Source organism: Onychostoma macrolepis, chromosome 13 (assembly GCF_012432095.1).
Source record: "Onychostoma macrolepis isolate SWU-2019 chromosome 13, ASM1243209v1, whole genome shotgun sequence".
Lineage (NCBI taxonomy): Eukaryota > Metazoa > Chordata > Actinopteri > Cypriniformes > Cyprinidae > Onychostoma > Onychostoma macrolepis.
This window is the reverse complement of record NC_081167.1, coordinates 28,593,114-28,620,192: the sequence shown is the minus strand read 5'-3', so window position 1 is coordinate 28,620,192 and position 27,079 is coordinate 28,593,114. Positions and strand designations below refer to the sequence as shown.

The following is a 27,079-nucleotide window of genomic DNA, read 5'->3' as shown; positions in this document are numbered from 1 at the left end:
GTGTTTAGGCCTATATCGACTTTATATCACTGGCCATCCAAAAACCCATGTAGGACGACCTCTACTTTTTACTATGAAGGGCCAAAAATGTAGTTTTGTTCAACTATATTATATAAAAACTTCCATTTAAAAAAATAATTTATATTATATATACACATTTCAATGCAAAAATAAAACAAGAAACATTTACAAGTGTAGTAAAAGCATGTTATTAAGCCCATGGCAGAAATTTTAACTGGGGTATAAATCATTTATTTGTAATTAGAATTAACTATTCATATTGATACTTTTTAGAACTGAATGAATTACATTTGTAAACAACCATGTTAGACTTGGTCATTTTACCTGTACAAACAGTCTGCTTAATATTTCAAACTGGTATTTGTGATGATATTATTTTAATTCATTATCATCATCATCATAAACACACTGGTTTGTACTGCAAATATTTTTACTGTTTACTGCACTTTGTTATTCTGCTAGTTATTTACCAATAGCAGCTAATGAAATTCTCACAAATTCAGAGAAAATAGCTTATTTCCACATTGCAAAATAAGGTGGATATGCAGTACTCCTATTGAATTTGATCACAAATATATCTTTAAAGGCTGCATAAAATACCACTTTTCGGAATAGTCTTAACACGCAGTCTACGAAGGCAGCACTCTTTGGAACGGTTGCATAGTCAGAGAAGGAAGTGACCTTCCTGTTGGCTAACCAGCACAACAGGCTAAAATGACCCCATATGTTGCCTAAAAAGCCATCGTAAAACATGAGAACACTTGGTAAAAAAGTGTGACTGAACCCAATGTGAGGTGTTAATGTGTAAGTCCCTGCGAGCCCAGAGGCCCGAATTAACTTCTGATGGCTGTCGGCCCTGTAACGCTCTCTCACCCTCAGCAGCAAAAACTCGGGCTTGATGAAGTCCAGTAGGAACATGGTGTCTGGGGCTTTCAGCCAATCAGCTATAGACCTGGAGGGGACCAGAGAGACAGGTGTGAATGTGAGAGAGCAGACTGAACCGAAAAAGGCCTTATACTGAACATAAGAGCTGAAGATGAGGAAGACATCAGCCATTTTTACACAGAAAGAGACTTTCATGATTCACAATGAATAATGGATTTTACTTTAAAGGTCAAAAGTGTGATTATTGGGAAATACTCTTTCTTATCCTGGATTATTGCACACAGACAACTATATCTTTGTAAGTTGACTTTACGGAGAGCGTAACACTGACTCTTTCAAAACATTGTTTGTTTGAGAAGCCTGTCAATTACTACATCAACCAAAGTTTCACATTTGAGGAAAATGTTTTGCTCAACAATTAAAGACAACACTGAGCAGAAGGGGCAGTAAAGCCATAAAATCATAATATTTGCAATAGCATTTGCTGCTGATAGTGTAGCGTTTAAAACTATTAAAAATCATTTTCAGCAACTGACAAAGCTGAAATAAAAAAAACAATCTAAATATGACGAAAGATTAAAAACGTAAATAAAAATGAGTAATATTGTCTTGGCAACTAACTGAAATAAAATAAGTATTCATATTAAAGCTATACAGAAATATTTCAATAAGTAGTAAAAATGACAAAAGCACATACAATTTGTAAAATTAAAAATGAAAACCGAAAGTATAAAAATAAAGCCTAACAACATATTAATAAATAATACTATAATAGTATATTAATAACTCCAAATAACACTGCTAGTGGCACAGAAATGACACATTTCACGTTGATGCTTAAAGTTACAATGTGTTTCTTTGGTTTTTCCATTTAGAAATTAAACTAAAGTAAGTGAATGAAGAAACAAAACTCACCTATTATTTGTTTTCAGGTAAATCATGGCGAGGGCAAGTGTTGCACCAGGACAGGTCACGTCCACATTGATAGTGTCACCCTCCTAATAAAAATAGTTACATTTAATTTTTTTAGCCTTATTAGATAATGCAGTGTAAGGGTAAGATCAGTATACTACCATACTAATTTGTTAAAATATAAATAAATACAAATTTCCGTAGATGCCATTTCAAATATTATGCATTCCATCTAAAACTGCACTTCGATCAGTTATGATGTATAAATTTATTCAAATCTAATTCTATTTTAACTTTACTTTCTTAAATTCAAATTACTATTCTGCATTTGCCAACTCTATTAAAAATTCTAAATTCAAATCCATAGTGCTCTAATTATTAAATCTAATTAGTGCTGTCAATCGTCTAAAAATTTTTAATTGCACATTTTTCTGAAATTAATTATACTTTATATGAATTTAAATATATTTTATATTGCAATAATTTCACATTCAATCTTCAAATTAATGTACAAACAACATAAAGACTAATATATTTTATTAGACTATATTTTTTGTAATATTTGTTTAAATGGCATCTTTTTTTTATGACTGAAGGCCAGTATCACTGATACCAATACTGATTTCTCTACAAAATTGCCCCCCGCCCCCCAATATTTAACCATTGACTATAGCATTCAACATTACAGTATAATTGAGAGCTATTCATTTGAACATTTATTAGACTTAAAATTTTTTTTAAAAAAATTAAAAACTTCTAATTTAAGTGAACAATCTTCACACAAATTCTGCTGTGCCCTTCAGCAGAAATATACAGAAATTGAAATTATCAAACACTAAATTCTAAATGAATTCTTAAAGCTATAAAAGTTGTTGTTGTTTTTTTTTGTCCTTTGATTAATAGACATCAGAGCAGCTGGTTATTAGGTTATTTTGGCTGTTATTTCTTTAAGAGCTGCCGCTGCTGAACATGACGCAGATCTGACACGCATTGTATTTACTCTCAACTCTTTTTACCTTTTCTGACCCACTTCAGGTCTTAAAGTCTCTATTAATGAGCTGACGAGTTAAATCGGGTGTATTAGATGAGTGAGACTAGGGGTGTGCGATATGACGATTTTTGATCGTGGACGATAAAAAGGTCTCCACGATCTGCTTTTGAAGAAATATCGTAGTATCATGCTACAGCGCGCACTCTATCAGCTGCAGTTCTTATTCCTCCGTCTCAATATACTGTACATTATTCGGATCTGCTTTAAAGCCTTGCCGGTTAAATGTTTTATTCACGCGTTGGTCTGACGTGCGCTTTTTCTGAGCCCGTACACCCGAAGCGCGCGTGCTGAAGCCTGTCAAAAAGCGCCTGATTACTGAACCAAGTTATCTTGTGCACTAATACTGTCAAAACACACAAGGTTTATGTATAGACTCCGTTGCTTATGTCTAAAATGAGTAAGTAAACAGCTGAGAGAAAACGGATGCGTGCCTCTGTATATTGATGCGTGCATGTCTTAAAGGGGCAGTACTGAACATGCTGCCGACTGTCATTAAAGGGATAGTTCACCTTAAAATTTAATTATTTACCAACTCGCATGTTGTCCCAAACCTGTATTAATTTCTTTCTTGTGCTGAACACAAAAGAAGATATTTTGAAGAATGTGGGTAACCAAATAGTATCTGGTCCACATTGACTTTTGATAGAAGGAAAAAAAAAATACTATGGAATAAGTCACTGGGGACCAGCAACTGTTTGGTTTTCCATGTTCCTCAAAATAGCATTTATGTTCAGCAGAAGAAACTCATTCAGGTTTAAAGAAACTTTTGAGTGAGTAAATGATGGTATAAATATAAAACACTTTTTATTTTGGGGTTAATTATTCCTTCAATGTTAATAAAACACCAAAACACAAAGAGAAAAATCACTCACTACTCTTGACTGAAAAACGTTAATACATTTGATTTAATAGGAATCAATCTATATAGTGTTTTATTTTTATATTTGTTGATTCAATTTATTGAATGCTCCTGCTAAATACACCTATTGTACCTGAAAATAAGACGGTTTTATTTGTATAGTATGTGTATTTGTAATGTGTATCTTTGTTCTCATTTTTTAATAACAAAGATAAAATAATGCCAAAGATTTTTATCTTCGCCCACTTTGGCCTAAATATCCGCCATTCTTTTTTAATATTTTTGTTATCTTGAAAGGTTTTGTCTTTATAATAGGGAAATTAGTTTGGCTGTAATGCTCAGACAACTTGCAAAATAGTAAAACCAACATGACAAAGAATCGTGATAAAATCGTGAATCGTGATTTTTCTTAAAAATATCGTGATATTATATTTTTGCCATATCGCCCACCCCTAAGTGAGACTCATTAAATGTGACTCATGTAAAATATATTACATGCACGCAAAGTTTTAAGGCAGCTTTAATCGCCTTTTTGGTAACTTCATGACTTAACTGACCACAACATTGCATGCACGTAGTTTACTTCACGCTTTGATATGAAAGGATACAGGCTACAGAGCGCCGGCGCATGCAATTGAAGATCACTTGCTATGATCACAGGACTGTTTCCACTCTCATTTGAATCGAGACATCTGAAACATCTCCCGTTTGATGTGGACGTAAAGACGTTCTGCGACTGAATAAATGCACTTCTTAACAAGAGAAAAGTGACAGAAGCAGCAGTTGTGAGTGGGGTGGCCAACCCTGGCCCCGCCCCTGTGTTAATTGCGTTAAATATTTTTACGCATTAAATGTAAAAATTAATCTCCTGCGTTAACGCGCTACTTTTGACACCACTAATATATATATATATATATATATATATATATATATATATATATGTATAGAACTGGGACATTTGACAATTCACCATACTTTCATTTATTGTTACATTCCATTCACTGCACCATATAAATAGTATGCAGCAGACAGCATATTAGCGTTGTGTTCTGAACAACCCTTGCTTTCTCACAATAATTTAAACTGTCAAACATGACCACATGAGAGGTGTGGCATTATTCTCAGCACAGAATATCTCTAGATGAATACATGCTCTTTGTTGGTTATGTAATGACTCCACCTTGATCTGATAGCTGGGAGACTTGTGTTTCTCTCTGTTGATGCCAGCATGCGTGCGCCGATGACCTCCCACCATATACTGATAGAGCTGCTCGGGCACGTTCAGGTCGGTCATCCCGATCAGATTACTGCCGTGCTGCAGAGAGAAGCAGAGAGCAAACAGCTGGGTCAGCGTGGGAATAATTCTGGTTCCCATCTCCCACAGATGCGCACAATGCATGCTTTTGCTGAATGAGTCTGTGCATGCTTTTCATAATAAACACCTCTACTGCAAAATACAAATAAATACAAATTACTGCAGATGGCATTTCAAATATTATTCATATAATCAGATTTTTTGGAAATAGCCCATAATTTGTGTGCATGATAATGTGTTTATGGGTAATTCACATTAAAAATATTAAATATATTTTTAAAAACTGAGCTTAGATCAATTATATAATTTTATTTAAATCTTATTCTATTTTAATTCTACTTTATTAAATTCAATGCAATTCAATTCTTCTATTACTATATCATATTACAAATATAATTTTTTTATTTTATATATATATATATAAGGCTTGGGCGGTTTCCAAATTCTGATACCGTCAAACCTGTGTCACCAAACTGTTGGCTTGTGCCTAAACCGTTCAGAAACTGAATACCAAACACTAATACTGAAACAATAACATGCACAACAATATTAACAACTTTTATTAGCAACAAATAGCAGTTTAGAAAAAAGTGCAAATACAACAGTCAAACAGAATTAAATTAACATAAACATCCATATTATAAAAAGTATTGCAAAGCGGCTGTCGGTGGACCTAGATGTTGTTGGTCCTGCATCGGGAGGCGTTGAAACTGTTGCACCAACCTGATCTCACAGAATTCCGTGTAATGTTCACGGACTTAATTAACCTCCGAATCTGTGGTGACATCACGGAATCGCCGAAAATTCCGTGATGGGTTCACAGAAGGCACCAGCCGTGGTCCATGCACGGATTCACTGGTTCAACACCAGCGCTGCATCGGACCACGTAAAAAGAGTGACTCCGATGCAGTTATATTTTCACTGGAGTACCTGACCCCACCCCTACCCTAAACCTACCCAGTTCTGAACAATAATGATGACGATAAATTTCCCAGTATCGCGTCAGCATATTGATGCTAAGGGTTTCCGTGCGTGGAGCACGGCTGATGCCTGTCAGTGACTTACATTGGTATCACTTCTGTGAGCCCATCACGGAATTTTCGGCGATTCCGTGATGCCACCACAGATTCGGGGGTTAATTAAGTCCGTGAACATTACACGGAATTCTGTGAGATCATGTTGGTTGCACTGAGTGAACTCGGGTCCATCCTCGCAGCAGTGTGAGTGGATGGTGGTTTCGTATATGCGACCTTAGGTTCGAGGTATTTCCATCTCTCGCGGTCACCTTTTTGTTGCACAATTTGCAAATTGCCTCGTCCGTGTTACCGCCTCTCCCTTCTCGCTCGGTCGAAACCAAATACTGCCAAACTGCAGAAGTTGTGTTCTTTTTCGAGACCAGGTCACTTGGTGCGCGACTCGCCATCTTTCCCCCTCTCTCTCTTTCTCCTCCACGCTGTCACGTGATGACAACCAAGCATACGCATTTTTAGGCATTAAATAAATTATATTTAATATATATCCTCGTCTCCTATATAAGTGCATTGTTTTTATGACGGTATAACGGTATTGAAACTGATACCGTTGTTATTTTTAGATCCCGCGTATACCATATTACCGCTTAAGCCTAATATATATATATATATATATATATATATATATATATATATATATATATATATATATATATATATATATATATATTTATTTACAATATATTTATTTTTAAATGTATTATATATTAAAAAGTTTCAATAAAATAAATGTAATTAAGAATATATATGCAGTTCCACAAAAGTTGTTTGCACCGCGCTCTTCCGTCACTTGATCTTTCGTTTAGGTGCGTTAATCCATTAAATCACTTATTATACAAAACCATGATCCGGTGATAAATGTAGAATAAAACGAAAAGAAAAGACTGTTTCATATGAGTGTGGATCATGGTTTTGTATAATTAAAAACATATATAACATTCATATTGTTATACTGATTATACTAAAAAAAAATAATTCTACTACAGCAAGACATTTCTGAGAAGTTGTGCACTGACTGCACAGGACTAAAAACAATAATGGTAGTGTGTGTTAATTTTAGTTCTGTTGAAAAAGTGGATAATTTAGGGATTTTTCTGGCCATTGTGCTCCTCCAAGCTGGTTGCTGTTGTTGCTGACTATGCAAGGAAGAGGATAAGATTCACAAAACGCTTTGGAAACACACTCACCCCCAGGCAGACCATGCCAAGTGCCAGTCCTGCTGCTAGGGAGTAGGACTCCCTATCCGTACAGTACTCCATCTCAGGACCAGGTGGACGTCCTTGGGAACACAACACACAGCTGTTACAGACTCAGATATGACACTACACTCAACAATTCAATTATGAATGAGCACAACTGAGAACAGCTCGTTTCATTTCATGCCATCATACACACTAACCGATCTCTGCCAGTAACACCTCTGCATTGTGCCGGTGACCGGTGCCCTGGTAAACCAGACCGATGCCGACCACAGCGGCCACTTGCACGCTGTGAGGCACGTCCAGCTCTGTGGAGGTAGGCGGCAGCAGCGCGGGAATGTGGATGCTTAGCAGACGGGTGATGGACATGTCCATGGTGCCCAGTTTGGCAGCAGAAACACCCAGCAGCAGCCCGATACTCGTCATCTCGTGACCCTGATTCAGAGGAGACAAGACAGAACCATGTCATAAGATCTCATATGTTATAATATAGGCCAAATAAGAAACAAAACACCAAATGATAGTAAGAATAATAATAATTATATGTATATTAGTATTATTATTATAAATAATATATTAAGTATATAATAGTATTAGTGTATTAACAATATAGAAACAATATAATAAAAAATTGTGTGTGTGTATTGTGCGTGTATGTATATACACACAATATTTAAGTAAATATAATTTTCAATAAAAATATTTTATATATTAGTATATTAATTTTATAATACACAAAATAGTTTTATAAAAATATATTAGTATATGAACAATATCAAACATTAGAAAATACAATTAATACAATTAAAATACAATAAAATTATTTATGATACAATTTTATTACATAATTATAATTGGTAACACTTTACAATAAGGTTCATTAGTTAACTACATTAGTTAACGTGAACTAATAATGAACTGCACTTATACAGTGTTTATTAATCTTTGTTAATGTTAATTTCAACATTTAATAATACATTATTAAAATCTTGTTAACATTAGTTAATGCACTGTGAACTAACATGAACTAACAATGAACATCTGTATTTTTATTAACTAACGTTAGCGAAGATTAGTAAATACAGTAACAAATGTATTGCTCATGGTTAGTTCATGTTAGTTAATACATTAACTAATGTTTAACTAATGAACCTTATTGTAAAGTGTTACCTTATAATTTATTATTACATAAATATTTTAATACAATAAAAATAATTATACCTATATAAAGATATTTTTATATTTATTAAAAGATATGATGACTAATAAAATGTTGATTATAAATATTAATAAATGTATAAAATATAAATCTTTAATATATATATATATATATATATATATATATATATATATATATATATATATATATATTTATTAATTAATATAAATATGTAATTATATCATTCATGATATAAAAATGTTTAACCAATATTTGTGGGTGCTATACTTTAATATGATTATCACCACATTGTGGAATGCTAATCTAATGCTAAATGCTAAACAGAGAGAATACTAATTATATACGTATTATATACTAGCAGCAACGACCTGAATACTACAGTGTCGTCTCAAATATTGCAAGTTAGATTAGCAACATGGAACACGGTAGAGTCAGGTCTGTGCTTTTTGCATAAAGATTTATGTGGTGCATGTTTTGCTGCCTATGTAGAGCACTGCAAATCAGTCACTTGAGGTTCAATTACAGTTGGAGGCTGTCTGAGAAACCATCTCCCTATGTAGCCGGCATAGAGCCAGGCAGGTTTTAAAGCAAAGTCAGTGTGTCCATATCTCATGATCTGACGAAAGGTCCAAATAGTAATCTCTCTCCATTCAAGCACAGAATGGATTTAGAGTGAGCTGTGCAACCTTGGGACTCAATTAACACTTTATCCATTCATTAAACTCACTGATTCATTCATTTCTACATTTGCATGAAGTAAAACAGGATGTTTTTCTACCAGATTCTTGTAAAATCGGCAGGACTACTATCAGAGACTAGAAAGCCCGGCCGCAGATCTCAGTGTGAGAGCGGGCAGTGTAAACACCAAACTAGCTAAAGGCTCGATATAGCTTATAGATTACAGATACGTTCAGCGACCACAGAAAGTATCAACAAAGCCTGGCCTGACTGGAAATGAGAGAGCAGCACACGTTACTGCCCTGTGAACTGTCAGAATGAAACTCAGCTCTACGTTTGCCTTTCATGTGAGAAAAACAACAGGATGAGAGCAAAAACCCCAGAAAACATGCAAACCTGACAACTCCGATGCTAAAAATGGCGAGATAAGAGAATTACGAGGAGGAGGAGGAGGAGGAAGAGAGGTCTGGTTTTCAGGAAGAGCCTCTATGAACTGTAGGTCCATTAGGAGGAAGAAATAAATTCAACTTCAAGCCTACTTCTGCAGTGCACTTCATCACTGAGCGTCCAATTCTAATTAAGCGAAACTTACTTTTTGAATAACTTCCTTAATTCCATTAAAAGCCATTATGCTAAATTGGTCTGGTTCTGTTCCTCTGAATAACCACTAGAATTAACGTCGCCCGCAAACTCCTGATTCCAACCTAGATCCTCATTATAGATAAGCGCAGGTGACTCACGCAATCTAAGATGAATCATCCTGTTAGCTACACATGAATGTTTGGATTTGTCACATGCTGCTGTATAGAATTGGTTATCTGAGCCATCTTTAGTAAACATCTTTCTACATGGGTCACACTAGATTTTGTTTCTCACTTGCAGTCATACGCTTGCAAATGCAGTGTTCATTACAAAAAACAGGGCCATAGGACCAGTCTGAAAAGTCTAAATTAATACAATGTGTAAATTAATACAATACTGTATGTAAAATAAATTACAAGACGCTTACCTAGTATGTGTGAAAAGATGGCAGCCTAAGTAGTATGTTTACTTTTTAAAAGCTGTCATTCACATGGTTGTCTACGTTTCTTTGTGGACCCCAGGGTTATCATCATTAACTAAAATTATTAAAAACATTTTGAAGTGAATACAAATTAAATTTGTTTTATATTTTTTGAAATTATGATTAAATTAAATTACTACATTTATGATAGGTTAAAATAAACAAATATACAATAAATAAAATTATATATTTTTTGTGTGTTATGCATTAATATGACTATTAATATATACATATTCAATTATATTTTAATATAAAAATGACAACCCTAAATAATTTATATTAAAATTAACTTAAAAATGGAAATATAAAAATAAAAGCTCATTCAAAATATTAATAAAAGTAAATATTATTAACACTTCTAATTATTATATAATACTATATTATAAATAATGACATATCACTGGACCATGGAGAGTGACATCATATCCTGTTGCCCTCATTGACTGCAGTGTCACTTTCTAGACCTAAAACTCATTATTGAAGTTCATAATCACTACATTCATCAAAACCTCCCATCTGAGGCTGTAACTGACCTTGGTGAGGTAGTCGTGGATGTTAAGGGTTGCTAGTTTAGTGAGGTGGCCATTGAGGCCCAGTGCCATAAGGAAACCGGCGTATTCGTTGGCCAGGTCAGCACTTTTGGGTTTGTTGTACGCAATCCAGGCAGATTCCACCTGAGAAGCAGGGGCGATCTTAAGACCAGCCGCCACACCGTTGTGAAAGCTGGGCCAGCTGGTCATGTTGGGTGGCACGTCGATGTTACCGCTGTTCAGATCCACCATGGTGTTCCTGGGAGGAGCGCGGCCTGGGTGGAGAAGACAAAAGAGAAGGGACATTATTCACACTGCATTGTTTGCTGGGTTCAGCAAAAAGAACACATAAAATAAGAAAATGGTGGGAAAGTGAGGAAAGACATAAAAAGGCAGCAATTTTGTGCCCTTTAGCTAGAAAATTACAGAGGAAGAGGTTTTTCAATAAAAATTATACTATAAAGCATTAACTAAAATTTCTGTTTTCCATGCAAAACTTGCAATTGCAATGCATGGGTGTTGTGGGTACGTTTAAAAAAATTATTACGCTCAAATTTAAGATTTATGTACTTGAATTGCATATAAAATTTCCATCCATTTGGATCACAGTTTTTAACTAAATAAATTACTGTGATGAAAATTTGTCAGTCGTACAATAATGAAACAGGTCAGATTTCAGCAATAGTACTAAAAAACTGGATCGTTTAAAAAACACAATAACCATGTTTATATATTCATCACCAATAAATCCCATTTGTTTCAATCGCAAACATTATATAACTGAATATTGCTTGTTCCACAGCTAGCCATATTTTCACAATGTTCATACTGTTTAACCAAATACACTGAATTGTTTTCACAATGATCAGATTTATTATGATTCTAAACCATTTGGATAAATGCATTTTGAAAACATGATTTCTTTTTAAGAAATACCAAGAAATCAGATGCAGATAGCAAATATGCACTACATAGAGTGCAGAAATCTTGTCAGTTTCTTACCCGGTTCATTCATTTATGACTGACAAATATGAATCACATTAAGTTTAATATTTTATGCTAAAATTAGTGCTGGGCAACGATTAATCACGATTAACCAAAATAAAAGTGTTTGTGTACATAATATGTGTTTGTGTACTGTGTATATTTATTATGTATAAATAAATACACATGCATGCATATATTGAAGAAAAATATGTTATGTTTATATATTAAATATATTTATATATAATATAAATTATATGAATATAAATATATACATGTAAATACATGTGTCTTTATATATACATAAACATACACAGTACACACACGTATATTAAATAAACGAAAACCTTTATTTTGGATGCGATTAATCGTTGCCCAGCACTAGTTAAAATGGAAATTTTATACGCAATTCAAATACATAATTTTTTTTTGTTTGTTTTTTTGAGTGTGGTCGCTAGAGTGTTGCTACGCAGTTAGCTAGGGTGTTCTGGATCATTACTTGGTAGCCTAATTTGAAAAAGGCCATCCAAAAGTCAACATGATATTTTTGTTATTCAAATCCCTACACGTGAGCAATGGTGATGCTTGCCTTAGCAAAGACCACTAAGGGTCCTGGGCAAACGTTTTCTTTTCAACTGATGTGAAATTGTTGAAGATAGAGTGAAAGATATAACGCTGTGGTGGGAATGGTGGGAGGTTTGCAACGTCTGGTCACAGTTACTGCCAAACTAAATTCAACAGGGCTCTTAAAAACTGCTTTCCTAGCCTTGTAAAACTATTCATTAGGACATTTCAAAAGCATGGGCGATGGTTTATGGCAGTACCAGTCAGGTTGAGTTTGGGCACAGGGAGTGGTTCGGTTGGCACAGGATGGTATGAGAAAAGAGTGAAGAGTCCCCGTCCCACTGGAAGAGCCATGGTGCGCTGGCACAACTGCAGCAGCCTGCAACAAAAATAAGAAGAGCAATGCTGAATTTAAGTGTAGAGATTGGCATTTAGAGAAGAACACTTCCAGGGTTCATTTCAGCTAATTTGTGGTTACTTTCTTCACTTAGTTCTTTAAAGATACTTTCAGAAACCTACACAATTTAAATTAAAGGTTTAAAAAGCAGGTTTTTGCTGCAACACTTTTAACAATAAAGGGCCGTTTTTGGCAGCGAAGCCACAGAAGAATCATACAGTTCTTAAAAAAAATCTTTTTTTTTCTAATCTAAATACTCTTTTTCCACAATACACTCTTAAAAATAAAGGTTCTTTATTGGCTTTGATGGAATCTTTCCAGGAAAGTCATGGAATTTTTTCACCACAAAGGCTCTTCATAGTGAAAAAAAGGTTCATTAGATTTTTACAATGTTCTTCACACTAACAAAAAAGGTTCTTTTATGAATTGTTCACTGAGAGGTTCTTTGGGGAACTGCAAATGGCATCGCTGAAAAAAAAACCTTTTGAAATCTTTACATTTATAATATTTTTTGTGCAACATAAAGGTTCCTTGGATGTTAAAGGTTCTTCATGGAACCATAGATGCAAATAAAGAACCTTTAAGAGTAAAAGTTACACTCTTAAAAATAAAGGTGCTTCAAAAGGTTCTTCACAGCGATGCCATAGAAGAACCATTTTTGGTTCCACAAAGAACCTTTCTGTGAACAGTTCCTAAAAGAACCCTTTTTGTCCTAATCTAAAGAACCTTTTTCCACTATAAAGAACCTTTTGTGGAATGGAAAGGTTCCGTGGATGTTAAAGGTTCTTCATGGAACCATAGATGCCAATAAATAACCTTTATTTTTAACAGTAATAGTCATAGAAGAACTGTCTTTGGTTCCCCAAAGAACCTTTCTGTGAACAGTTCCTAAAAGAACCCTTTTTTCCTAATCTAAAGAACATTTTTCCACTATAAGGTACCTTTTGTGGAATGGAAAGGTTCCATGGATGTTAAAGGTTCTTCATGGAACCATAGATGCCAAAAAGGACCTTTATTTTTAACAGTAATAGTTATAGAACAGGGGTGTCAAACTCCGTTCCTGGAGGGCCACATCCCTGCAGAGTCTGAGAAACACATCTGATCCAGGTGATCAGGTCCCTCGTGCTTATTTGGAAACTAGATGGTTTATGTGTTGGAGAAGGGTTGGAACTAAACTCTGCAGGGCTGCGGCCCTACAGGAACTGAGTTTGACACCCCTGTTATAGAAGAACTGTCTTTGGTTCCCCAAAGAACTTTTCTGTAAACAGTTCCTAAAACAGGGTTTCTGCAGGATTTTTAAGCTCAAATTTAAGACTTTTTAAGACCTTTTTTAAGACCTGCACAAATAAAATTAATACCATATGAGCAGGGTAGGGCAAAGTCTATGGTAAACTATTAAACTGTAAAATGACTGTAAAAAGCATGATTTACAGTTCAGATACAAGTTTTCAGGAAAACAAAAAGTTTTATAAAATGATACACTTCACATTTCACCCTTTAAACCATTTTTTAAGAAAATGGATGAGTCAAAAATATTAATTATTACATTAATTTAAACAATTATTATCAATAAATTATTATATTAATTAAATAACATCCAAACACATTTTACTGTTTAGATTTTTATAATGAATTATCTTCTTATTGACCCACCAGTTCACATTTACAGCTTTGCGTGTTAAACACAGTAAAAACATGAGGCGATTTTCACATTGGTCTGAACAAAAAACCTAATGTTCCTGCAGTTCTAGGACCCTATTTTTTGGGACAGCGCTATCTACTCCAACATTGGAGACCTGATTCAAACATTAAACAAACAGATGCAAAGACTAGATCCATGGAAACTATTAATTTTTTATCTTTCCATCTTATTTTTAATGTAAGAGCTAGTGTGAACCGTTTGAGGGGGAGTCAGCCATCTCCATTTAGCCTTTTTAGCTGTGCAAAACAGTTCATTGTGATGCTGGATGTTGTAAATTAGTATTTGTATTCACTTTGTACTCAAAGTACTAATAATCACACCAATTTGTACCGCAAGTGTTTTACCATTTACTGCACTTTAAGTTTGTCACACATCAGACGTGAAGCGCTGCGGCTAATGAACTGAAGTCTCTCACAGACACAAGTCTTTCTTTCCAAGAAAACTGAATTTAAAACCAGAATATATGGAATATATTGAAATAAATTAGGTTAAATATTTCAAGAGGGTTACCAACGGGTATGTTTAGGGTTAGGAGTTGGTTAGGACAATAATTAAGTGTATACAATTAAACAACTACATAATTCCTTAAAAAATAATAACATACAGAATTGAATAGCAAGTGCTATAAAATAGTATGAGCCACTAATATTTGGTCATTTAGCAGATGATTTTATCCAAAGCGACTTACAAATGAGGACAATGGAAGCAATCAAAATCAACAAAAGAGCAATGATAAGTCTCAGTTAGCTTAATGTAGTACACATAGCAAGGTTTTTTTTTTAAAGAATAGAATTAGAATAGAGAGAGCTAGAGTTAAAGGGTCAAATAAAGATGGAAGAGATGTGTTTTTAGCCGATTCTTGAAGATGGTTAAGGACTCAGCTGCTGGGATTGAGTCGGGCAGGAGGGAACAGTTAATGTAAAAGTCTGTGAAAGTGATTTTGTGCCTCTTTGGGATGAACAATAATGTGTCGTTCACTTGCAGAACGTAAGCTTCTAGAGGCACATAAGTCTGAAGTAATTAATTTAGGTAAAGGGGTGCAGAGCCAGTGGTCGTAGCTATTGGTAGCCAGTGCAAATTGATAAACAGAGATGTGATGTTCTTCATTCTTTCTTACATTATTTTTGGCTCATTAAAAATTAATCTTGCTGCACGTTCTGGATTAATTGTAAAGGTTTGATAGACCTGAGGAAGAATCAGCTCTCCTCTGCTATCCTGGTGAACTTCTATCGCTGCGCAATAGAAAGCATCCTGACCAACTGTGTCACAGTATGGTATGGGAGCTGCTCTGTTGCGGAGCGCAAGGCACTGCAGCGGGTGGTGAAAACTGCCCAGCGCATCACAGGGACTCCACTACCTGCCATCGAACACATCCAGAGGAAACGCTGTCTGCATCGAGCTCGCAGCATCCTTAAGGACTCCTCTCACCCAGCCCACAGACTGTTTTCTCCTGCCCTCCGGCAGGCGTTTCAGGTGCCTCGGACCAGGACCAGCAGATTAAAGAACAGTTTCTTCCCCAGAGCTGTCTCTTTACTGAACTCTAACCCCCGTTGATCCACTCCCTCATATATTATTAACTCTTCTCTCCTACCTCACATCTGCCTTATTTGCACTACTGAATGTAAATTTTTATTACAGTAACAACTGTTTACTTTTGTATCTTGCACTACCATACCTAAATTGGACTATGCTCATTTGCACTGCCGACTGTTGTTACATTATCAATGCTTACATTAACATTTTGCACCATATGTCTAATTGTAATACGCAATCACTTCCACTGCACTTTTACACCTTGTTTATAGTAATAGTCATCTGTATATATATTATATTGATAGTACATATCACCTGTAAATTCTGCTTATAGTAATAGCCATCTGTATATTTATTCACTATACATATTCACCTGTAAATTCTGTATATTTATTCACTATACATATTCACCTGTAAATTTCTGTATATTTATTCACTATACATATTCACCTGTAAATTCTGTTTATAGTAATAACCATCTTTCTATATATATTTATACATATATTCAGTACATATCCTTGTCCTGCACTTATTCAACCATTGTATATACTGCACTTGCTACTATTGCACTTCTGGTTAGACCTAAACTGCATTTCGTTGCCCTGTACCTGTACTTGTGTAATGACAATAAAGTTGAATCTAATCTAATCTAATTTAATAGAACTGGCTGGAAGACCTGACATAATACATACATACAAAAAATAAATAAAATAATTTAAAAAATAAATAAATAAATAAAAATATAGGGTCCTAGAAATCCGGTTCTGAAACTACAGCCTCCGGTATTGCATGAATACACTACTCACAACAACAGCCTTATTGAACATGCACATTCATTCTCTGCCAGCAGGAGGCGCTTTCGAACGGTTTCCGCGGTAACAGCAGAACACAAAGCAGCACCTGACTTTGAAAGGTGCCGCGCTCATATTTATTTTGAAGTTTAATCGTCACATTAAGCTGCATCGTGATTCTGGTCTGTACCCAAATTTAAGACCTCTTGAAATCATAATTAAGACTTTCTTGTACAATTTAAGACTTTTTATGACCTTAAATTTGATAAAGTAAATTTAAGACGTTTTAAGACTTTTTAAGGACCCGCGGAAACCCTGTAAAAGAAACCTTTTTCCACTATAAAGAACCTTTTGTGGAATGGAAAGGTTCCGTGGATGTTAAAGGTTCTTAACGGAACCATAGATGATTGCCAATACACTCTTAAAAATAAAGGTGCTTCACGATGCCATAGAAGAACCTTTTTGTCTAAATGGTTCCATAAAGAACCTTTAATATCTATATTAAAGAAGGTTCTTCAGATTATAAAAAGGTAAGAAAGAGATGGTTCTTTAAAGAACCTTTGACTGAATCTTTCTTTGTGGAACCAAAAATGGTTCTTCTATGGCATCGCTGTGAAGAGCCTTTTAAGCACCTTTATTTTTAAGAGTTTAAAGAACATTTTGTTTTAATACCGAGTATGCTCACTTGTTCTCTTTCTCCTCTATGTACTCATGGTCACTGACTTCAGGCAGGTGGGGCACATTGACCCGGACGGGTCTGGAGCTCTGGAGCAGACGGCGGACCTCCTGCACCCTCAGATCCTGACTCCAGATCAGCCCCGTCACCTCTGGGTGCAGGTCTGTCATACCGTCCTCCTCCTCGTCGGCTTCACTGGTGACTGGTGGCTCAAGCATAACATTCAGACCCACAGTCTAGAGAAAACACAAACATACTGAATGAACAATGAAATTACAGTTTTTTTATAATTACTTTATAATGCAGCATTCACTTCAACACTTTAGAATAACAGTAATTACACTAGAAAATACTGGTCTTAAATACCATATTCAAGTCTTCAGCTCTATTCAGACAGTAGTTGTTTTAACTGGGGACGGGAGTTATTTTCAGCAAAGCCACCATCCAGGAGACAATAATTCAACATTGTTTTTAGAAAGGCAAAAATAGCTTTATAAATTTATTTTGAGCCCTGCTAAGTGCCCTAGGTTTCTATTTGATACTTTGTATGCTAATGAATACCTAAGTGTGAACACATGAATAATATAAGGAACACTTTTAAATAGAAGCACGATCAGAATGAAAGCAACAGTTAAAATAGTCAGGCACCTTTTGTAAAATGTTTTTCGTCTTACATGATTTATTCTTTTACTATTGTCTTAATACAGTATAATTTACATTTTATCTAGTAAAAACATATTGCTGCTATTATTAACTGAAACTATGTTGAGCATTATTAAAAATGCTTTTCTGAAATAACTGAAATAAAGCTATATAAATAAAATGAAATAAAATATTAAATGAAAAACTTGAGTACTAAGTACTAAAATTACTGAAACTGAAAATTAAAGCTACATGAAAATGTTTTTAAAAAGCACTAAAACTAATGAAAATTGCAAAAGCACAAATTAATCTAAAACTAGAATGAAAACTGATGATATAAAAATAAAAGCTAATTATTAATTAATTACAAAATATTAATACTAGTACTCATTAATACTAAGGGTGAATCCCATTTCTCTGTCTTACCCCTTCCCCTTAGTTTTGCGCGTTCACGTGAGAGTAAGGGCTATCCCAATTCTTGTTTTGATCGAGGGGTAGGGCTAAGGGGAAGTGGTAGATACCCCTTAAAACCAAGCATTTTCACGAGCTTACTTGAAACCAAGGGGTACCCAGAACACACTGCGCAACCGGCAACAATGGCGGCCAGATCATCAAGTATTCAAGTATTTTCGGCTTAAATAATTTATTTAAAAATTACGACAGTCTTGTTTTGTGCTCTAGACAGTCCTGTACATATATATTTGCAACCATGTTCTTAATTGAAACGTTTTTTTAAAAAATCGCTAGTTTGCTACGCTAACGTTACATTGCTGATTTGCACAACAGTCCCGCAGACTATCCTTGAATGGACTCCATGCATGTCTACAGTTTTAACAAGTTTGTAAAACGATCCAAAGTTTGTGATCAACACTTGTCGGCTCTGGTGACATAGCAGCCAGCTAGCGACGGTGTATGACGACGTAACTGTAACCAAGTGGTGTCTCATTTCACAGGGGTGTGTTTTCACCCCTAGCGCTTACCACTCGGTTTCGAGGGACAAGGGGTAAAACAGAGAAATGGGATTCACCCTAATATCTCAACACTTTTCATAATAAAAAACCAATAATAATAAAATTCAAATGGCAAAGCAATATCTTGTTTCTTTACATCTGATTCACTTTCTCACCGATTTACGATTGGCTATGGTCACTTTGTGAGCTTGTCTGGTCAGGTCCTGTCGTCCAATCAAAGCGCAGACCTCCTCAGACCAATCAGAGCAGGGATGTTCTCTGCACTGGTAGATGGCGTCTCTGATTGGCAGAGCCACACCAAACGGAACCGACTCCAGATCCTTCAGTGTAAATCCTGAGGTAAAAAAAAACAAGCATGTAAAAGAGTGTGTAGTCACATATCCCTCGTGACAGGATATAAGAGCTTATATATCTAATCTAATGTAAACTAAGGTAAACCAACAGAGGCTGCAGGATCTGAGCAGGGGGATTTTGTTAAATTTAATAGAAATTTAGGAGCTTTAGTGGATTGTGAGTCCAATATAAAGTCTAAAACATACTTTACATGTACTTTAATGCAAATTCGATTTTACTTGTTTTGCGAAATGGGTCCCACTGAATTGTTCTGTCTTTCTCCTTCTGGTAAACTACTGTCATGGCATTGCAACAATCATGCAAAGTAAAATTAAAGTAGAACTGTTTACATGTTTATATCTAGCTTATCTGAATGAATGCAAGACATTTGAAGGAAATTCTATCACCCTCTTGAGTACTGCAGTTTGTTACCATCAGAGAAACAACGACGCTTCTTAAATATGGGACTGTGTGCTTGCAATGTGCTGGCCAAGCTCTCATATTTGCAAGTGTGTACTTGTGTTGATTGTGTCACCCTGACCTGCAGAGGTCAACCACACCACCAGCTTCTCAGCCAGGCATCCAGATGAAGGTGTGGGCTTCACGCTGCTCTGCCTGAGAAACACACCCCACAATCAAACACACTGGATGAACTAAATCAGCTGACTAGAATTTATGAGCAGAGGCTTATCTAGAAAAACAAACGTAAGGCCACATGACAATAATCATAAACCATAGGTACCTTCTCAGAAAAGGATCACTCGTGTTTTTCTTTTGCCCTGCAAACACATGGACCAAAAAAAATGTTAAAAACAATAAGGATACACTCACCTATTCATTTTCCCTGGTTTTTGCATTATCAAATATACCTGAAGTGCTAGAGTAAGAAAAAATAAAATATACACTACCATTCAATAGATTAGGGCCAGTAAGATTTTTTTTTAAAGAAACGAATACTTTTATTCAGCAAGGATGCATTAAATTGATCAAAAGTGACATAGACATTCATAATACTACAAAAGATTTCCATTTCCAATAAATGCTGTTCTTATGAACTTTATATGTATCCTAAACAAAAAATGCATTATGATTTCCACAAAAATATTGGGCAGCACAACTGTTTCTTAAGCAGTAAAACAGCATATTAGAATGATTTCTGAAGGATTATCTGACGCTGAAGACTGGAGTAACGATGCTGAAAATTCTGCTTTGCATTAAAGGAATAAATTACATTTTACAACATATTAAAATAGAAAACAGTTCTTTTAAATTGTAATATTTCAAAACTACTGTTTTTCTGTATAAATAAATGCAGCCTTAGTGAAGATAGGAGACTTCTTTCAAAAACATTAAATCTTACCACCCCCAAACTATCAAATAGTAGCATAGGTTTGAAAAATAAATAATTAATAGAAATTTTAGAAACACAAAATACGCTGGTCATCTGATAAGCGCTAATGAAAACTATCAGCATATAACAATTATTATAGAAACAGATAACAAGAGTTTTTGTCCCGGACTCTGACTGTCTAAAATACATTTTATGTACAAATGTTTGTGAACTGACTGCAATGAATTTTATTTTTTAAACATTTAAATAATTGTTTGATTATTACAACAGATTATATATGCAGTTAGAGCAACACTAATGTAAGGACTTAATCAAGAAACACAAAGAAACTTCTGCGCACTTCAAAAAACCTTACATAAATTGTTGCATTTAATCTAATAGGACAATTTATACAAGAATAGTATTTTGAACGATTAACACAAAATTTGTGTTTAATGCAAAAGGCCCTGATTTCTCTATTCTAAAATAACCCATGCAAAACCAACGGGGTTACTCAGAAAAGCAAAACTTAATTTTCAGATTGGTCTAGCCTTTTTAAATTTATGATGCATAGTATCGGTATCGCCCAAAAAGTCTACATTTGTGCATCCAAATTACCATGTGTAATGTAATGAATGATTTTATCCTCCTATTTATTAGTGTACATGCTTGACAGGAAGTCTAGTGTCAGGCCTGAGGACAGTAAAGAGCCTCTCATTAGCCTCTAATCTCACACACATGCAGCCCACCTGCTGACAGCCTGGAGAGGTACTTCAACATGTTTGTGGAGATCGCATTCTCATCTCCGACCACGTACAAGGCATAACTCTGAGACAGACAGAGAGGAAGAGGACAGGGCATAAAGAGAGTTAGTATTAACAGTGGGACAGCACCGGTGTGGTTTTGGTTTGCTGCTGTCATGACAGTTGTGTGAGGGGAGAATAAACATGTTTCATCATGTGCAGTCATCAACCACATGCATGACTGCATGCATAACAACCGCAGATCACAGGTAATATGGCTCATTCAGAATATCAAATGTAAATTATTATAAAATGACAAAAGCACATACCAAAATGCATTTCAGAAATTAAGCAGGAAGACAGTATGGAGTTGGTACTGTATTGGCTCGAAATCTGTTCCAATGTTTTCATTGTTAACAAAAACTTTTAAAACTGATTTTTATTAAGTGAAATAAAGCTAAAATAAAATAAAATAAAACATACTCCATGAAAAAGTAAATGAAAAATTGGAAATGTTTCCTTGGCAACTAGATGAAATAAGCTTAAGCTGAAGAACTAAAATATATCTGAAATAAAAATAAATCAAATTATCATAAACAAAAACTAATAAAATGACAAAATTGTATTAGTTTTTGCCTTGACAACTAAGTTTACACTGAAGTACTAAACTTCCGAAACTAAAACTGAAATAAAAATAAATTGAAACTATTGAGAATTATTTTTTTAAATGCCAAAAGCACATAAAAATTACTAACGTTATAGTGAAAACTAAAAATGTTTTAACAAAAACTACAACTGCATAAGTAATTCTACAAAAACACTTGTCTGTTCACTGACCAAGTTAACTTTGCGGATAACTAGTTTTACTTACTACTAGTGGCTTAAGCAAAACTCTGAATATCCCTTGAAATCTGAATGTATTTGAAATCACTAATAACCTGATTTAACTTTGGCACATCCAATAGCTAGTACTTTCTCACAAATTGTGCTTATATAAATCAACCTACTTCTGAACAGACTGTGAATATACAGGCAGAGACTTTAATTCAACGTGTTTTGAGTGAAAACTGTTTAAATTATAAGTCTAACACCATTTATTTTTATTCAGGATAGATATGGCTCTGGTCCTTTCTTCATTGTCTAAGGGTCTATTTCACCTGTTTAAGTGTCCAAACAGGTGAAAATCTGATATCTTAGGAAAAGAACACCACACCTCTCCTCAACCCGCTCCACAAAACCACAACTCTATGTACCGTATGAGCCACAGTAATGCTGATGCTTTCCTTAGCAATTACCACTAAATATAATAGGGAGAAAGAAAGAGGTTGGAAAAGAGAGAGAGAGAGAGACAGGCAGTGGGAGTGTAAGTACAGAGGGATAAAATGGATGCTCTAATGTTCTGGACTCTAATCTAAGGGACGGGAACGGTGGGGTAAACATGGCCCATAATTGCGTAACGGTTTGTCAGCACCTCGGTGGGGTTGTGCGTCACTTCGCTTTGCCTGATGGAAGGAAGTACAAAACAAACACACACACCATGACACCCGTGACCTCTCCTATCGCCCTCTCGAGTGATTCAGACCACCACTTCCATGGACTAATTAAGGTGGGGCATCTGTGCCGCTCATGTATACACTCATAGGATGCGGAGGATGCCCAGGGACGACTCGGTGCTCGCAAAATGTCATTATGATTAGCTTGCAGCACTTTGCCATCTAACTGCTTGACATTTATATAGAACATGTGTGTGCGTTAAGGGCAGAACACCCGGTTCTTCTGCTCACTGTTAGCGCCCTCTGTTGGGTATCATCCAATACCCGTTCAGAAGATTGGGGTCAGTTGCTTTAAAGAAATTAATACTTTTATTCAGAATAGACGTAATAATGTAATCAAAAGTGACAGCATATACATTTATAATGTCACAAAAGATTTCTATTTAATACATGCTCTTTTGAACTTTCTGTTCATCAAAGACTCTTGAAAAATAAAATTAATCACAGTTTCCACAAAAATATGAAGCAGCACAATGGTTAATAATAAGAAATGTTTCTTGAGCAGCAAATCAGAACATGAATGATTTCTGAAGGAACATGTGACACTGACAGACTGGAGTAATGATGCTGGAAATTTAAATAAAAACAGTTATATTAAAAAGTAATATTTTTTCACAATATTTCTGTTTATACTGTATAGTTTTTGATAATATAAATGCAGCCTCAGTGAGCATAGAATCTTAAAATAAAAAATCTTACCAAATTTTGAACAGCAGCTGCAATGCTCTGGGATTGAAAATCAGATTTAAATGCAGTCTGTTCTCTAAATTACTATAACGTCAATCTCTATTTATGTTATTGGTCACAGTCAGCAGGCAGTAATAACACTAATTTCACAAACCGTTAAACAAAGCTTCATTTCGAGATGGACATCATCGAATGTAATGTCAGCTTGTAGCTCAGCGAGTGAGTCACTCAGAACCACTCTGACTGATTCAGTGAGTTTATTGAGTTAAAGATTCGTCAGACTGATTCAAACTGAATTTGGAAGGCTTTTTGAATGATTCACTGAAAGAACTTCTCATAACAGTAATGCATTTGTGAATTGGACTAAACTGGTCAGACTGTAGAACAATTAGAGAAGGATGTGAGCAACTGGGTTGTAGAATACAGATGGAGTGCACCTATAAAACCAGGAAAAAAGACCATATTCAGTGGCACAGGGAGGATTTGGGTCCTTACCAGCACCAGTAGTTTGGTTCTCTCGCAGATGCCGGGCAGATAAGGAAAAGGCGCCACATCTTGCCCTCTCAGACAGCAACTGAGCCAGCTGAACACACACGGGGCCTCCCCGTCCAGGAACACCGGCCAAGTCATCAGCTCCATTTGAGCTGCACGTGGATGAAAGACATGACAGCAGAATAGAAATATTTAAAGAACAGTATTTTTTTTTTTTTTTTTAAAGTAATTTAATGCATCCTTGCTGAATAAAATGATTAAATGTCTTTTAAAATGAATGCTAATTAATTTCTTTCAAGCATTTATTTAAATAAATAAATAAAAAAATCGGTAACACTTTATTTTATGGTGTCCTTGTTACACATATTGCATGTACTTACTATTATAATAACAATTAATTATGCATAATTACATGCAAGTAACCCTAATCCTTACCCTAACTATACAGTTAAGTACATGTAGTTAATTAATATTATTCAGTACTTAAACGTATAATTACACTGTAACAAGGACACCTTAAAATAAAGTGTAACCAAAAAATCTATTTAATACACCCTTACATTAATTCACCCTTGTATCATTTCTTTCAAAAAATTCAAACCTTACCGAAAAGTATTTGTGACATACTCTCCTGTTCAGGTTATTATTGTTAACTAAAACTATTAAAACATTTCTGTTTATTGAAATAAATCTAAAATAAAATATAAATATTAGATGCAAAGTTTATTTCAGGTATTTGCCAAGGCAACATTTCTAATTTTCATTTAGTTTAAGTTGAAGCACTAAAATTGCTAACCGAAAATAAAATAAAAACTAGAACTGAAATAAAAATAAATTAAACCTAAATAGTAAGAGTAATTGTACTGGTTTTGTATAGTAATACAAATTGCAGAAGCACACAACAAAATGTCTAAAAATTAAAATAAAACGACGGAAGCTAAAAATAAAAGCTAATTAGAAATATTAGTTAAAGCTATAATCGTATTTGAACAATACTATACTAACACTGGTTCAGGGCAGTGTACATAAAAATATACAAGACAAGACCTTAAATTAAAATGCCTATGTTAGACCTTTTCCTTGGTTTTTCATAACCTTAAGCCTAGAAGTTGAACAATTTCATGTCTATTTTATGTGTCAACTACCAACAACTCAACAGAATCCCCATGGCAACAAGGCCTGTCACTCAAACCCTAAACATGGCTAGAAGCACATCAGGCTGAACTCCTCCTATCAAGTCAGCACTGTCTGGTAAATGAATAGAAATGCCTTTGGCTGCTAATGAGGGGCCCCGACCGCATTGATCGGCCTCGTACCTTGATCAATCACACAGGCCTCCTTGAACGTTTTGATGAATGAGGGGTAATCGCGCCAGTACAGATCAATGAAATCCTCCAGTTGCAGGTCCCTAATGAAACGAGAGAAAAAAATGATTAGTGGGCAAAAGAGTCATCAAGCGGTCAATATATACACTAAAACTAGTATAAGAGCCAAACCAGAGCGTGACTCATACGGCACAGTTTACCAAACTGCATGATTAATGGGATCTGTGGTCTGACGGCTATACATCTCAAGACTTCTTACTGATGCTAACAGTGTGGTATTCAACAATATTGTGAATATCACAATAATTACAATATGGTTTTTATTTGTAAACAGAGTAATAAAGTAAAAAAAATACAGTAATAATGTTTGGATTCATCTAAACAGGTTCTAAACATGATCTATCTTTGAGTACAACCTCCTGCTTCTTCCAGTTTCTCACAAAATATGGGTTTTACTTCAGTCAGTATGAGTCAATATCATCAGATATATAAAAATAATGTCATTACAAATATTAATGGATTAAATGATAAATCTATCTTTGGTTACAAATGAATTGAGAATACAAGATGGTTTCAAACTGACTGTCAGCTCCATCTACTGAAGAAAACAGCCGATTTAATTGCACTCAAATATCTGACCAGATTGACAAGAAGTAGAGACACATCTGTGCAATCTTAAAAAATTTGGAGTATTTTTTTTTTACTGACTTCTATCAGGACGTAGAAATTAATCATTTAAAAAAAAAAATGCATTTATGCTTGTTTTTTTCCTTATTAGGTTTTATCTATTTGAATCTATATGAAATACATAAGTATGTTGATTATAGACTATATTGATTATAAATAAATAAATAATTGAAAAAACGTGTTTTATTTTATATGTTTTCAATATATAAGTTATAAAATAAAAACGTTATTGTATTTATATTGTAATATACTAATATAAAATAAAATATAAATTAAACGTTTATATTTTTTACATTTATAATAGTTTATAATTATATACATATATAGACACACACAATATAATAATATTGATAGAATGATGAATAAATAACATGAAAGTGACAATTTATCCATTTCTAAAACTAACAGTTAAAATTGTGCAACATATTTTGCACCATGACTCAAGAATTAATTGGTTGAAATTATGGTTTTTGACTGTGAAAAAAGTCTATTTTTGAGCAAATACATACATCGGGATATGTATCCAATATCATCAAAAGACTGAAAAATATCGAGATAAATATTACCCAGCTCTAATGCTGACCTACAAACAACAGACCCAAACAATACGTACAAGCCAAAGAGTCAACAGAGGATTATCGTTACAGCCTTATCTGGTCTTCTGTATTATAATACAATGCTTTTAAATTTCAAACCCACACGGGTTCAACAAACAGCAGCCAATTAAACTCTCACTGCTGTTTTGTTCATGTCCACATGACAGCATGCACTTGACATTTTATTAAACAATGAAATACAATACATCTCCCCATCCAAAATTAGGATACGCCACAAAGAAAAGCAGCACTGACAATGTGAAGTGGGAGTTTTGATGAGTTGGGTGACATTACTTGGTTAGTCAGGTGGTAAAAACAAGTTCAGGTCTGACCCACTTCATTTGTTATT

At 34.7% G+C, this 27,079-nt stretch overlaps 1 protein-coding gene across 3 annotated transcripts in view; it reads right to left on the bottom strand.

Moving 5' to 3' along the window:
• anapc1 (anaphase promoting complex subunit 1) overlaps positions 1-27,079 on the bottom strand; it is a 75,527-nt gene that overhangs the window by 18,919 nt on the left and 29,529 nt on the right. For all 3 annotated transcript variants that reach the window (XM_058796701.1, XM_058796703.1, XM_058796704.1), the window contains 14 exons: positions 25,439-25,530; positions 24,126-24,274; positions 21,397-21,475; positions 20,060-20,096; positions 19,859-19,932; positions 19,140-19,318; positions 17,381-17,607; positions 12,533-12,651; positions 10,728-10,999; positions 7,474-7,708; positions 7,262-7,353; positions 4,909-5,043; positions 1,822-1,904; positions 895-973 (listed from right to left, as the gene is read on the bottom strand). In XM_058796701.1, coding sequence (XP_058652684.1) covers positions 895-973; positions 1,822-1,904; positions 4,909-5,043; positions 7,262-7,353; positions 7,474-7,708; positions 10,728-10,999; positions 12,533-12,651; positions 17,381-17,607; positions 19,140-19,318; positions 19,859-19,932; positions 20,060-20,096; positions 21,397-21,475; positions 24,126-24,274; positions 25,439-25,530 — 1,852 coding nt within the window. The remainder of the gene's footprint in view (positions 1-894; positions 974-1,821; positions 1,905-4,908; positions 5,044-7,261; positions 7,354-7,473; positions 7,709-10,727; positions 11,000-12,532; positions 12,652-17,380; positions 17,608-19,139; positions 19,319-19,858; positions 19,933-20,059; positions 20,097-21,396; positions 21,476-24,125; positions 24,275-25,438; positions 25,531-27,079) is intronic.